This window comes from Tympanuchus pallidicinctus, unplaced genomic scaffold (assembly GCF_026119805.1).
Source record: "Tympanuchus pallidicinctus isolate F22 unplaced genomic scaffold, pur_lepc_1.0 scaffold15, whole genome shotgun sequence".
Lineage (NCBI taxonomy): Eukaryota > Metazoa > Chordata > Aves > Galliformes > Phasianidae > Tympanuchus > Tympanuchus pallidicinctus.
Genome location: NW_026294669.1, coordinates 33,745,082 through 33,760,398, shown reverse-complemented (window position 1 = coordinate 33,760,398; position 15,317 = coordinate 33,745,082). Strand labels below are relative to the sequence as shown.

Genomic DNA, 15,317 nt, shown 5'->3' with positions numbered 1-15,317 from the left:
CAAGTGGCACACAAAGCACCAAAGTCTCTGACTGCTCAGGTCCTCTTGGTACTTTTGGAAATGGGAGACAGGGACATGCATCTCATCCCTGGGCACTGGCTGCCTGCATCACCGGTCACCAAGCAGATGGCACTGGAGCTGCTCTGCAATAGCAGGAGGCATAAGGGGGAGTGGTGATAGATTGCTCTGCTCCCTTCTTTGGGCAGGCCTGCACAAATCGTAAGGGAGGTTGTCTGATCTTGAATCTGTTGCTCCTTTCTACAGTAAAAACTGAGACGCAGTTCTCTTTTATTATCCTGGCTTGAAGTTGAAGCTTATGGCTTTGCACAGAAACCAAGTCTTGGAGAACATGCCTCTAATAGATACTTCAAGCTACTCTGGCCATATGCCTACTTTTATTTAAAATACAAATGCTGCAGTTGCTTTGGGATTGACAGGTATCTAGTTATTAGCAAATAGCTTGACTCTTTTCTCATTAAATAGCCTTTCATGGCTCTGTTGGTGTTGAGAAGGGGCATCTAGTGGAATTTGGCAGAGATTGCTGCCAGGGTGGAATGAAAGAACCTCTGTGAAACTGAGAAACATATGGCAAGAAAATGCATGTCTGCATCATAACAATGGTGTTTTTTCTTCTTCTTCTTCCTTCAGGTTATCTCGCACCCCGAAACCTTCCTAGTGCAGGCTTCTTCCCATTCCTGCAAACTGTGCTGTGTGATTCAGATGCCAGATGTAAAGGCACACCATACACACCAGAAGATCTGCTGCCAAGGCTTAATGATATCTCATCTCTCAGACTGTAAGGATATTTGAATATACCTGGGTGTTGCAAGCTGTAGAGCAAAATTTGCTTTGTGGTGGAGGGTGCAGCCATGCATGTATGCATGTGCGTGTCCACAACAGGCATCTATCAGGTATCTGTTACAACAGAAAGAGTTTCAGATATTTGGGCACTTAGAAATGAGAATATGGGCTGAAAAGCAGGGAGTTATAAAAATATTCACGTTAGAGACAGCTATTGGTAATGTGTCAGTTGTGTTTTGGGTTTGACAGTAAGAATTTTACTATTGAAGAAAATGCTTCTGATTACCCAGATTTCAGAAATCAGAGGAAAAATATGTATTACATTTATTTATTTATTGCATGATTGTGTTTTGGGTCATACATGATGTTAGTTGATAAGACTGCATCAAAAGAGCCCAGCGTGTTGACCTGCCTTCTGTAGTGATCAGATCAAGATGTGTAGTGTGGAAGTGGCAAATGTTCCCCAACAGCTTTAGTTTCTGAGATATGTTTATTCTGGAAAGACTGCTCTTTCAATAGAGCCTCCAGGTGGCAGCCAGAGTGGCTGTCCTCTCTGCATGCCATTAAACATATAGGCAAACAGATGAAAAAGTGAAACATTTTTTCCCCACTTAAGCACGTAGATCTACAGAGTGGAGCTGGCTGAGCACGTTCTGTTGGAATGCTGGTTTGCTGAAATTGAAACGTACAGTGAAGGCATTTCAGTCTCAATGATGTTCCAGCACTAGCCAAGAAGCATTTGCTTTGAGATGTGCCAGCCAGTGTTGTCTCTACGTTTTGGCTCCCAGATTCTGGCAAGTCCCCAGGGAACATGCAGGTCTGAGGTCTGGTCAATGAGAGCAGAAAATGTACAAGGTCGCTGTTGCTCATCCTTCTTCTAGGTGACAAGTTGCTCCAGAATGGCTGTGCCAGAACCTCAAAATCCCTTCTGGCCAGAGACTGAGAGTGTGAAAAGCTAATGTGGGCACCAAGTCTTACACTAGAGAGTCCATCAGATAGGATCCTGGGTATGGTGCCTCCTCAGGGCTCCTTTTTTTCTGGAGATAAGTCAATGGTTAGGATCTATCCATTAGTTAGAAGGAGTCTGGATGATTAAACATGTGGAAAACAAGTTACATAAGGTGAATCAAGGTCACACAGCAGAACACGACAATGCTATGGGAAGACTGTGTGCCTGGATGCTCTTCACTTGCTTCTTCAGTGTCACTGTTTTCCTGGATGTGTTAAACAATGGTTAATTTGGGGCATTGAAACAAAGAAATGGGGACTTGCAGTGCCAAAGCTGGAGGTTTGCCATGGTTTTCAGTAGCTACAAATCCTCGTTGCTTTCTGGTTTTGATTTCTTTACAGCTGTTCAGGAAATAACTATGTTTTCTTGCTGAGCGAAAATCAAAGGATTTAGTCAAAATATAGCTCAAGTTACATGAGTCAATAATAAGCATCTTGGCCACTACCAATGCTAGAAATTAGCTGTATGAAGTATCACACACGTGCGTGGATATTCTTCCTCTTCTGTTACCAAGGTTAGCTTTAGAAATGCATCATGTTCTACAGAACTTAAAAAAAATTAACTAGGCACAGCAAATCTCACCAGGATACAGTAGAGTATGAAACCTCATCAGCAGGTTGACTGGTAGGAGCCAGCATGTATAGAGTCAACTCTGCCTCAGGAGCAGAATCATGGTGGATGAAATTGTCACGAAGGGAAAAGTCTTAAGCTGTGACTCTGATTGTCTGGATGTATTGTTTAACATTAGATAGTTTGTAATACTTAGCTAACCCAGAATGGTTTTTCTACACATTCTACAAACTTCTGAAACTATTTTCTAACTTGCCCTAAAACTGTGTCTTTTCAGTGGTCAGCAGAGAAAATAGGCAAGGTTCTCACCCTTCATTCTGTCCCCTAGAAGCATTTACAATGAAGCTTTCTTTCAAATAAGTGGGAATTGGTTTGAGATTAGACAGCCAAAAGTGTATGTCAGGCCTTGCTGTCCTTGTGTATCAGGCACGAATGCAATCCCCTCCATCTACTTAGCATCCAAGAGCACTGCAGTGTGCTTTCCCAAAATACATACCAATCTTCTAGACAGAACTCAGCATTTACACAACCAAGGTTTCAAAACAGCTACCATGAAATTCTGCTGTAGACACATCCTGAGTCACACTGTAGTTAAATGCAAACTTAATCATAAGAAACTGAGTTTTCACAGGTATCTTTTTTTTTTTTCTTTTTTCTTTTTTCTGTCAGTAAGCAGAGGAGCTCATCTAGAGTGTCCAAGGACAACCATCCATCACCATGGAGTGCTGAGGTTCCCAAAAGCAGGAATGCTTCACTGGGTAGGTTACACAGAGCTGTATGCAGAGCCCTGGTCTTTAAAGAGTGATCTTTCAAAGCACTCTCAACACAGATGCAGTTCTTAGAGCACCGCTAAAATGATTTGTGTATTCTATACAGTCTCGTGACTGAGGCTGTGACATTAGTGCAAATTCTTGGGAATAATTACAAGTAACTGTCTGTAGAAAAGAATTCTGGAATCTGACCAGGAAACCAGGGTTAAATTGTTACACTTCACAGGAGTGATGCGAGATTGCAGACTGTTTGGACATTAATTAAAGACCTGGCTATTTATGGAATATTGCCTTTTTACTGCCCACAAATTGTTCATGAACACCTTATGATTTTTTTTTCCAAATGCATCTCTTAATCACATTTATCCAGCAAACAAGTCTTCTTCCGTGCCACAGTGGATATTTATTGCTGGTGCTGTTCTCCTCTGACGTGTTTCTCTTTCCTGAAGGAACTTTCAGGCTTAAATTTTCAGTAAAATCATTACAGTTATTATTTATTTGTGGTAATGGCTAGTACTGCCTACAAGTCGTCATGATGGATAGCCCTTTTGCCAGGGAGCTCACAAGCAAATGAATGATTACAGATTTGCATTCTGTGACTGTTCTGCCCCAGCCGTTCAGCGTTCCAATTAGCATTCCTGGCAATGCATTCCCTTCTTGGTGCATGGGCACACAAAAGGAGCACAGGGGCATAGGAAGAAAAATCAATGAGTGTTTATAGGAACTATCAACTCATGTTGATGGCCGCAGTCAGGAAAGAACTCGGTTTTACCTCATATTTAAAAAATAAAATAAAAATCATAAGTCACAGTCTTGGCTGATGTAAACTGGCATAGCTCACAGAATCACAGAATCACAGAATCACCCGGGTTGGAAGGGACCTCAAGGATCATGTAGTTCCAACCCCCCTGCCCAGCAGGGCCACCAAACGTACACATTCAGATCAGGTTGCCCAGGACAACCAGTTCCTTTGGTTTCATGGAGCCGTGTGCTTTGCAAAGGATGCTGAGTGCAAATGTTGGCTTTGATGTGCATCAGCTGGTGACCTAACAGTGTGCCACCATGTGTAGCAGGCAGCGGTGCTCCTAATCTGTGTGTAAGCTGTTCCTGAATAATGACTATCACCCACTGGTGCCAAGGGTACCTGGAGAGCTCTTCCTTATGGGGCTACAGGCTTGAGCTCATGTGGGCTTCCTTGTTAGGCTGCCTGTGTCTCTCCCTGTGATGGGGAGCTGTGGGACTGGAGAAAACGGCTGGAAATTAACATTGAACCACAAGCAAATAGTTAAATATATTTAATTTCAAAAAAGTTACAGAAGGAAGCAATGTCATCCAGGATTTAATTACTTCAGAAGAAAATCTTAAATAATTACAGGGTGCCATTGGCTGTACCTTTGGAGATGGATTAATGATGGCATGCCCAAAGCTGTAGTCAGTTAGCTAACGTGTAGCATGATGTAGCAAAGAGGTTAAAAGACTTTATGTAAAATACAGTGTTTTAAACATTGCAGCATTCAGGGATTCAGTATCTCATGGAGAAAACACACTCTGGAATATTTCATCACCATCCAATTTGACTTCTAACATCGACATGTTCAACAGAATCCTTAGTTTTGGGAAGGTAAGTCTGTATAGTAGCTGTATCTGAGCGTTTATGTATAGTTATATGTAAAGACTTAAAAGCTCAATGTACCACATATGGCCTTTATTTCTTTAGGATCCCCATTATTACATGAATTTTCTTTATTTTGGGAAGAGGGAGACAGTTATTGTGGATGCACTTTTAAATTCTGTGGTAAATTTCTTATTCTCTAAGTAGAAACCAGATCAACCATATACCTTGGGACATAATACTTTGAATGACCAAAACTGGCAAGCAGTAACCTGAAGCATTCTCCTCAAAACTTGCCTGAGTTAAGGTGTTCTTTCATGTGAATTTAAAGATGGCTTTGCCACTGAATTCTGTATTTGCTCACAGTAGTGAAGCAGTGGTGTCATGTACTATATGTTTATTATGTAAGTAATTGAATCAATGTAAGAATAAATCTTCTGTAATTGAAGCTTGGTAGCATATGAGAGACACCAGTATGCTAGGGACATTTTCTGCTATTAATGGTAGAATATGCTTGCTTATTTTATTAAGCCCTGTAAACACATGCATGCCTGTTCATCTGCATGACTTCCAGGGATTTCAGTGATGCTGTTCACCTGCTAACATTCTGCATTTGTACTTGTGCTGATAGTGCTTTTCACATGCCACTGCTATCCTGTTTAAAAAAAACAACAACAAAGTCTCAGCATTGCTTAAAGCCATCACAAGTAGAGTATTTCTTTAACCTTGAACATTACACCTCTAGAGCAAGGCGCAATATTCAGTGGGGGCAAATCTCAAAGTCATTCTGTGTGAGATCTTGTCACGATACGTACCGGCTCCTGGTCTCACCGAAGAGAAGATGGCAGCCAACATCTACAGGACATTCTGCTTTACTGACTCATCGCTTTTAGAGTCCTTTACCCAGGAGTTCAGAAGTCAATTGTCTCAGGTGAGTGCTGGGACTTTTTCCTGTCTGTTAGTAGCTGTGTTAGTTCACACACTTGAGCACAGTGTTTTGGAGGTACAGCATGTCCCCACCTGGCTCAGAATAGCTCATCTCTATACTGAAGTACGTGCAGCATAAGTTTTTGTGAACTGGATTAGCACAAACACACAGATCTTTGGGAAAGGCAAAGAGAGCCAGCTGCCAAATAGTGGCCATTAAGAGCTCCTCACCATGCCATGAGGTTTTGTTTCTTGCCTTTATTTGCTTCTCCTAGTGACAAGTAGATAGAGCAGTGTGAGAATGTGGCATAAACAAGAATATTTAAAGCTAAGGGAGGCTCTAAATTTCATCCTGTATTACACCAGCCATATAACTTCATCCAGTAACTCCTCCATTTGATCCAACAACTCATGACTGAAGCAGCCCTTGCTGCTGGGGAAGCTATATAATTAAAGCAAATGGATCCTTTAAAGGTAATGCCTTATTTTTTGCCAGTGTGAGGATTGATATTCATTTTTCTTGTATTCCTAGTCTTTGGACTGTTTAAGACACTCTGAATTTTAAGGCTTGTTTAAACAGAGAATTTATTGAGCAATCTGAGGTGTGAAGGTAAAGCACAGTCACTCTCTCAGTTACTGCCTGTCACTAGAGTCCTTTGAATGCATTGTTTGTAGAGTTGTGTAAAAGTGCAGCACGGACTGAAAAACATAAGAAGACCCACTAGCAACAGGGTTTTCTCTGCTTAAATAATTTCTTGCATTGTTATTTTTTAAGGTGCAACACAACCCACAGTACCAAGCAGCATTTGTCAACGAAATGGTCTCATTTCTAACGCTCATCTCCCAAGTGCAGAATGACACCTCCCTGTGGCATCTGTTTTTGCTGGCTCCAGATGTGTTTCAGGGCAGCACACAACTCCAAGATATAATTGACTTTCTTCAGAATGCGAGCAGGTAAAAATAAAATGCCTGGACGGGCACTGAAAGGTGATGGGCTTGCGCTGAGCACTAAGGACGCATCATTTTTCACCTTGAAGGGCATTAACTTAAAAGCATAATTGATTTGGGTGATGCCATGGCACCATTAACGCAGCTAGCAGTGCTTTGATTTTCCATGACTCTTGTTCACTTTTTAATTGGGAGCTTGATATGATCTATTAGTTGTCTTCCATCCTACTTCCATATGCATAGAGGAAGAGTGGTGAGCAATACCCCCTGTCTTTCACTGAAGGAAAGCCCTCTCTGCTGGATCGTTGTTCTGCCAAAATGGCAGCTAGCCACTTCCTTCCCAGAAACAACAGAGCCAAATTCAAGTGGCTCTGAACACCTCAAGTGTTTGTAGGGGAGCCAGAAATTCACTCTAAAGAAAACAGTTACCAGTTACTGCTGTTTTATTCTTAAAAAATGAATCCCAAGAAAGCAGAGGAGGGAGGGATCCTGATTCTTCTCATATAGGGCTTTGAATACATTTGACTTTAAGAAAGTACCAGTTATGTTCTTGCTCAGTGGTTTTATGAGAAAACAGAGCAGGCTTAACTGCATTAATTAACTGTGCTGAAGTATTCAGTGTTGTCTGTAGGAAGCACGTTAAAAACTCTTCTAAAATGGGCTTAGCCTCAGAATGCCTTTCTGGTCTTTCGTTGGGCTGAACTCTCACTTTCCTCTAATGGACGTGAGTCACCCATGAGATTGGGAATCTGTACCAAATCATCTATCTATCTATTGACTGACTGCATTTGCTAGAAAATATTCTGAACTTTCCTTTTGCTACAGTACGTGGAGGAAAGTGAACAACAGAAGGTCTTCAGACATTTTTGTTCTTATACATATGAGCAGTTGGGCAAAGATTTCAATAGAGGTTATAGAAACTTTGTCACTCTGTTTATACTCAGGCTTAGAGAAGCTTGCTTTTCATCACTAGCATGTTGCCAAGGCATTTAAAAACCTGTATATCTAGTATCAAGGAGGGGAGATTTAGGTTGGATGTCAGTTCTTTACTGTGAGAGTGGTAAGGTGCTTAATAGGCTGCCTAGAGAGGCTGTGGATGCCCTGTCCCTGGAGGTGTTCCAGGCCAGGTCGGATGGGGCCTTGGGCAGCCTGGTCTAGTATTAAATGGAGAGGTTAATGGCCCTGCCTGTGGCAGGGGGGTTGGACATTCATGATCCTTGAGGTCCCTGCCAACCTGGGTCATTCTGTGATTCTATCCAGGTAATTTGCTTTTCTGCATCATGAGAACTATTTGTAAGCTGTAACAACCTTATCCTTAAAGGAGTATGTTGCACTGTGGTGAGACTTTAATGGTATTCACCGATGTTTTGTCTGTGCTGCTGTTTTAGTGGCAGGATTATTGCATTTGTTCACACTTACTGGCTTGAAGTATCAAGCTTGAGAACTAGCACCATTTGAGTGCCCAGGAGGAATTAATATTTACTATGTTGCTCTGCTTTGCTTCATGACTGCAGAGTTGGGCAAAGTTTTCAGAGGCACAACAAAGAGGCACAGAGAATTTCACCACCAGGACTGCAGTGCTTTTATGCCTAGCACGGGGCAGTGTAAACGCATGAGTAAAGAGTTACTGCAAATGGATTGCACAAATAGTATTTTTAATGAGGCTTACAAAATAGCATCCTAGCTAGCCTGGCCATGTCTTTTACTCAGGCAGTTCTGAGCTCCTGAAGAAATGCTGTGAAGGGAATTTCTTGTAGCAAAAAAAAAAAAAGAAAAAGATGTGGAAGACAAGAAATGGTGCTCAACTAAATATGTCATTTATAACAGCAGCTTCTTCACCTCCTAGACAGAGGCTAACAAGCACCTCTGCAAAATGGAAACGGTGAGCACGAAGTCCACAAAACCTTCATGGAGACATTATGTTAAATGAGAAGAAAAAAGATCCCTGGTGCTCTGTTCTCACGAGCAGTCAGTTCCCACAAATCACTATGTATATATTCATGCCACTAGAATCAGCTCAGCTAGGTGTTGTGTGCATCACCAGTAGAACTCTGGGCAGGCGAGTGATTATGCATTCCATAGTGACCTCAGCTAGAGTGAAGAGCTGCACTTTATGTAGGAGAAGGAAAAGGGACTAATAATCACCATGAAGTTTTCAGTAACCTGCACACACTGAGCAGGCAATCTTTTAAACAGCTTTGTCTGCAATACAATATGACTGATTGTCAGCTTGTTCTTTCAGAGACTGAAAAAATATATACATGTATTCCTTGCTTCCCTGAAAGCCTGGTTATTGCAATATAGAAGAGGAAAGAAGGAAAATTGGACGTGGTAGAAGTTATGTATTTGTGATTGCTTCTTCCATCTGCAAATACCATCTCCAAGGAGCCTGTTCTCTCAGGAGCCTCGTCTGCTCTGCCTCTTGCTTTCTGTTAGGAGGAGATTCACCCACAGCAGTGAATCACAAGGGCGGTGTTTCACCTGAGTGTTTTCTAAGCCCTATTATGAGGATTTAAGTGGTGTATAGATTTTGCATAACCCTTTGAATAAATGCTCCCAATGAATGCAATATGCACATTACTGCTAATATACCACTAAGGATTTCCCTTTGAAGCCCTTTATCTTTGTATCTTGTGCATGATCAAACAAATACTTAAAAATAGGAGCACTGTCTTTTCTATCAGAAGTTTTAAGAATCATAGGCTGTACTCCAGCTGTTTCCTATCTGAACACTTGCTTTATTTCTTCTCATAAAGCTGCAACCACTATTTATTTTCCTTGTGCTTTTTTTTCCCCCCTTTAGTGGTGTGCTGGCAGCTCAGAGTGTCTCTACATCACCTGTTACTGATGATAGATTCAAAACTGTTCAAAATGGGGTTACAGATCCCCCATATTCCTTGAATTGCTTGGAGCAAGGTAAGATTCCTGCACATAGTCATATCTCTACTGAAAACCTATGGTGCCCAGTATAAGCAAACTGCAGGCTAATAAGTAACCATACCAACTGCATACTGTTCAAGGCTCAGCATAATGAATTCTCCTTTCAACTTTTTACAAACGTGAATAAAGTACCTCATTTTGACTGCAAAAGCAAAAAAGGTTGGTTTTGTCAGGAGATGATGAATTAACATGAGTTGCAGTCTCAGTGGAAATGGGAAGCAGTAATTTTTACCTTCAGTTTTGTTGTCAATACCTGCCTGTAGCTGTGAGCTCTGTCAAACACTTGTGGCTATACCAAAGTAGGGATTGAGACTGGACTTGTAAATGTCTAAAGTAGCCATTCTTCTACTCCATTCACTTTCCACAGTAGAGGCAGAGACAACCACCTCTTAACTGATGTGATATGAGAGGGCAAGGGAAAGGTACAGCATGTAAGTGCTGCCAGGGACAGACTGTAAATGCCATCCATTCTTGTTGGTTGATGGAGATGGTGGAAGTTGGGGTGAATAAGAAAGCGGATTAATGAAGTGCAAGTGGGGGAAGACATGGAGATGTGAAGGGTGGAGAGGCCTGGACCACACAGGGATATCAAGATGAGTTTAACTCTGACAGAAATAGATTATGTAGTCAAAGCTCAGGTGCAGGTAGTAAAAAGTCTCCCTGTATGAACGGTGAGAAATCCAGTAATGACATCAGGCCAATTTGTGCTGTGTTAATAGTAGAAAAGGGGTCCTAAATCAGGAGGAGAGCTCTGTTGCACTCAGAACTGTTCCTGAGAAAGAAAATCATTACTGCAATGGCAGGTAGGATCCTGACTTTCCACCCTGAAGGGACAGTTCTATCTAGGATCTTGTGTCATGTCATAGGAGCCTAACAGCATATGTGCAATTTTAGGTGACAGATTTGCTAAACAGCTATTCTTAGTTGCCCAGACTAACGTGAATATCACCTTTATCTGTTTGTTGTAGATAAAGAAAAAAGTTTGGTGATCAGATATATTTGTAATCACTTTAACTGGAAAGATAAGTGGACTTTAGTAGCAGAGCTGGAAGAAGTTCTGAGGTAAGGCATTGACTAAAGGGATATTACTTACAGATAACTCAAATCTATGATCTTTGCTCTAAATCACTTCACGTTTCCACTTGCATTGATTTCATATTCACTAAAATGCTCTTTTTTTCCCTCCAGAAAAATAAAGCTACCAGAGATTGGTGGAAAAGTCTCCAAGAGGTCCATTAATTCAGATGATTTAGAAGCCATACAAAAGTCTCTACATCGTTTAAAAGGCTTTGAGAAAAAAATGAATAGAAGTGAATTAAAAAGCTTAAATCTATTCAGAAATTTGAAGAATGAAACATTACAGAAGTTGTACGCAATTCTTGCACTGGGAATGAATCCACATCATGATTATAAATTAAAGGAAGAATATAATAAGGACGTAATTGATGAAATCTATAACTTGACATCACAGCAATTACAGAGCAACTTTAACGGGACTTCCATTTTCAATATAATGACCCAGTGGAAAGAAATTCAGGGTGCTTTAAAATTAGCTACAATGATTTGGAATCCGGTTTTGTTAAATAATTCTAATTTTAGTATGGCACAAACTGAGAATGCTCTCAAAACGTTACTCACCATTAGCATGCCATCATTCCTGGGAGACTTAAGAGATCATTTCAATGGAATTGAAGAAATACCGTCTTTGATTTCTGATTATCTTCTTAAACCTGTGTCGTACAGAAGCTTTCCAGACCAACTCCTAGCTCTGCAAAAGATATTTTTTATACTGACACATGAAAACATAGGTTATGACTACCTGCTGCTGCCTGCGTTTGAGCTGATGCGGAAAGTAGAAAGCTCCATGGGTGAATCGCGGTGGCACGAACTGAATGGCTATTGGCGCCTTGCTGAAAGGCTGAGATCAATGCAATGGAACAATACAGGCATCGTAGCCTATGGGCAGTTTTTAGAGGTATTACACAGCCATTTTGAAAAGCTGGTTAATAATTCAAATAGTCTTTTCAGTGAACAGTTTGGTCAACTGTCTGAATTTATAGCAGCTGTATTTAAAGAGTTTGATGGGGAAAACTCCGAAGTAGCCAATATCTCGCTAGTCACTCAAGCCATACAAAAGACCTTGTATGTATTAAAAGACTTACAGCTCAACTACAATGTCAGTAAATTAAAATATATAGATCTGTTCTTTAATTTTGACAACAAAACCTTCGAGAGATTTTCTGAACTTCTGAGGACAGGAATGAAAATCCTCCACTACAGAAATGCCAGTGAAGCTTCCCCTGAAGAAATGATTAATGCTGTCTATAACTTAACGTGTCTTGTAGTGCAGGAGTTCAGTGAGTCTTCCTTACCACACAATGCTTCACTGAAGGCAAAAATCTGGGAGTTTTTGCATGTAGCCTTGAGCCCTTTTCTGGAGAATAGAGACAGCAGTGCCAGAACAAGCCAGAATTGCTCCGCTCGGGATGTGCTCCACGTAACACTTGAGATGCTGTTTGAGAATGCCACTCTCAGTGAGTCGTTAGCCTCCAGCCCCTGCAAAGAGCTCTTTGCCTCCATGGATGTCGAGAGTGGAGCTGCGCGCAATGAAACCTTCAGCAGAATGTTCCAGCTTGCCATAAGGAACCTGAAGCTGTCTCCGGAGTTTGCTGCTGTCTACAAGAACAGCAGTGAACGCTTTTCCAAGGAGCTGTCGTGCACCATCCAGTCTCTGCAGTTTTCCCTGCGTTTCCTTTCCAAATTAAAGCTCGTCTCTGAGGTGGAAAACTCTTGGGTAGAGGAGAAGACGAGAGGTCTGGCTGCTCTCCTGGAGACTCTGCTGCAGGGCAATGCCTCCTGCCCCATCCCAGTCCAGGACGTGAGTGGTGGGCTCCCATCTCAGCTTTTGAACATGCTCCTTCCTTTTGTGCTGAATGAGACAGAACTCAGTTCCCTCAATTCCTCTGACATCTCTGCAGGCTGGGGTAGAGTGCCTGTGTTTTCTCATCTGTTACCAACTATTTTCACTTGGAACAGCAGTGTAAATGAACTACTAAAGGTTGGTGGAAATGCTTCCCACAGGTCTGAATGGGGTCACTTTTTGCGTCTGTGGCATGCCACTGGCAAGGTGCTGACCACCAAATGGAACCTAACGGAAGTGGATCAATATGTGAAACTCCTGGAGATTGTGAAAAAAGCCCTGATGCTTGTGGACTTTGGGCTGGCTCCTGGAAAAACAGTAGTATATGATATTTTTGGTAATTCTTCTGGAGGAATGAAATCCTCAGATCTGAATGATTATTATAGTTTATTGAAACACTTCTTCAATTCAACTTCTTCTACAAACAGCACACTGGAATTGGAAAGAATACTTGAAGAAATGATCCCGCTGTATGAGACGGGTGGTGAAGGATTGTTTTACAGTAATTCCCAAGGGAAGGAAAATCAAGATATTCTGTCCACAGCTGCAGTGATTTGGAATCAGATCATCTTAAACAAGACTCATTTTAATACAGAGAAGACATGGGAGGTTATCAAAATGATTGCACTTCATGCAGTTTTGCTGGAAGACATAGAAAATTATCCCAGTACAAGTGAAGAAGTGTCATCATTATTTTCTGACTTCTTGTTGACCCCTATAACTTCAGAAAATTTTGCAGAACAGCTCTTGGCCCTCGAGAAACTTCTTGCTGCTGTGGCAAGGGTGAATACTAGTGATCATTATCTGCTGATCTCTTCTTTGTCGAAGCTAATGCAGAAGCTCCACAGTTTTTCTCGTCAAAGGCAGGGAAGTGAACTTCATGCTTTGTCCCAGATTGCTGAAGTTGTTCGGTCCATGAACTGGGACAGCACAGACAGTCTTTCTTTCCAGTCTCTTCTAGACATACTGCAGAACCAGTTCGGTACCATGCAAAATGACTCCAGTCTTCCTTTCAGTAAGGAACTGAAGCAGATAATGGCCTTTATTTCCTCCATATTTGAGCTGTTTGATGAAGGTGACTCCATGGGAGCCATGTACTCGCGAGCCGTGTACACACAAGCCGTACAAAGGAGTATCTTTCTTTTAAAAGATTTGCAGAAAAGTTACAATATCAGTGATTTTGAAGCTATTAACCTACTATTTGATTCGTACAACAACTATACCCAAAGATTGTTTGAAATATGGAGAGCAGGAATGAAAGTCCTTCACGACACGAACTTAAACAAAACGCTTGAAGAAAAAACAGACGTTATCTATGATTTCTTCCATCTGTTGCTGCCGAAGGAGTTCAGTGAGTCTTCCTTACCACACAATGCTTCACTGAAGACTAGAGCAGTGGATCTCATGCTCTTAGCCTTGAGCCCTTTTCTGGAGAATAGAGACAGCAGTGCCAGAACAAGCCAGAATTGCTCCGCTCGGGATGTGCTCCACGTAACACTTGAGATGCTGTTTGAGAATGCCACTCTCAGTGAGTCGTTAGCCTCCAGCCCCTGCAAAGAGCTCTTTGCCTCCATGGATGTCGAGAGTGGAGCTGCGCGCAATGAAACCTTCAGCAGAATGTTCCAGCTTGCCATAAGGAACCTGAAGCTGTCTCCAGAGTTTGCTGCTGTCTACAAGAACAGCAGTGAACGCTTTTCCAAGGAGCTGTCGTGCACCATCCAGTCTCTGCAGTTTTCCCTGCGTTTCCTTTCCAAATTAAAGCTCGTCTCTGAGGTGGAAAACTCTTGGGTAGAGGAGAAGACGAGAGGTCTGGCTGCTCTCCTGGAGACTCTGCTGCAGGGCAATGCCTCCTGCCCCATCCCAGTCCAGGACGTGAGTGGTGGGCTCCCATCTCAGCTTTTGAACATGCTCCTTCCTTTTGTGCTGAATGAGACAGAACTCAATTCCCTCAATTCCTCTGACAGCTCTGCAGGCTGGAATAACCTGTCCGTGCTCTTCAGCATGGCACAGAGTGAGCTTCTCATGAACAACATGCTGCAGAGATTGCTATATTCTTACAACCTCACCAAATTGAGCTATTTCTCAAACATCTGGGAAGTAGTTGACAGGTCACTGAACAGTGAAAGGAATCCAGCTGAAGTGGCTGCCTTTGCAAAGTTACTGGAAGCAGTGGCAAACAACTTTGCCAACAATGTGTCAGCTCTAGACATGATAGAAGCTGCTCACTATGTTCTTAAGCTGCTGAACATCTCTGATCTGCTAAGTGAACTCCCTGCAAGTTCTAGCTCAGCTTCTCTCTCCAATAAAACTAATTTGGATGCTGTGTTTGACATAGTCACTCATCACTTCATTGATATGGCAGAAACCCTGTACAACAAGAGCCTGCCTTGGACTCAAAGTGACCAAACCCTGTCACCCACCATTCTGATCGCACGGTGAGTTTGGGTTTTGGATACTAATGTGGTTTTTTTGGTTTTTTTTTTGGTCAATCACAGCGCTCATTTACTTCTAGCATTACAAAAAGTTTCTTCCAGTGGTTCAATTTTGTTCTGAAATCACCTTAATTCAAGATACCAGATGTAATGTGGGTGAAATCAAAGGACAGTAAACTTCTGTCTGAGCTGAGCATGTAGTTGAAAGTGCGCTTTCAGAGAACATCTGTGTTGATATGTCTCAATTCACAGTGGAAGTAGAATTCTGTAGGAGGCTTCCCACCAGCAGTAAACTCTTTGGAATCCCTTCTTTTGTGATATGACTTATATGATATCCCTTCTTTTGTGATATTTTTGTTTCTTAGCCTCCTGTAAGCATGCCTTTCCT

General features: G+C 41.9%; 1 protein-coding gene across 1 annotated transcript in view; it reads left to right on the top strand.

The window, feature by feature from the left end:
• The window catches only part of ABCA12 (ATP binding cassette subfamily A member 12), a 103,320-nt gene that overhangs the window by 40,135 nt on the left and 47,868 nt on the right, over positions 1-15,317 (top strand). The window contains exons 5-12 of the mRNA XM_052675057.1: positions 649-796; positions 3,050-3,138; positions 4,662-4,771; positions 5,508-5,693; positions 6,465-6,643; positions 9,441-9,553; positions 10,546-10,639; positions 10,766-14,932. Of these exons, the coding sequence (XP_052531017.1) occupies positions 649-796; positions 3,050-3,138; positions 4,662-4,771; positions 5,508-5,693; positions 6,465-6,643; positions 9,441-9,553; positions 10,546-10,639; positions 10,766-14,932 (5,086 nt within the window). The remainder of the gene's footprint in view (positions 1-648; positions 797-3,049; positions 3,139-4,661; positions 4,772-5,507; positions 5,694-6,464; positions 6,644-9,440; positions 9,554-10,545; positions 10,640-10,765; positions 14,933-15,317) is intronic.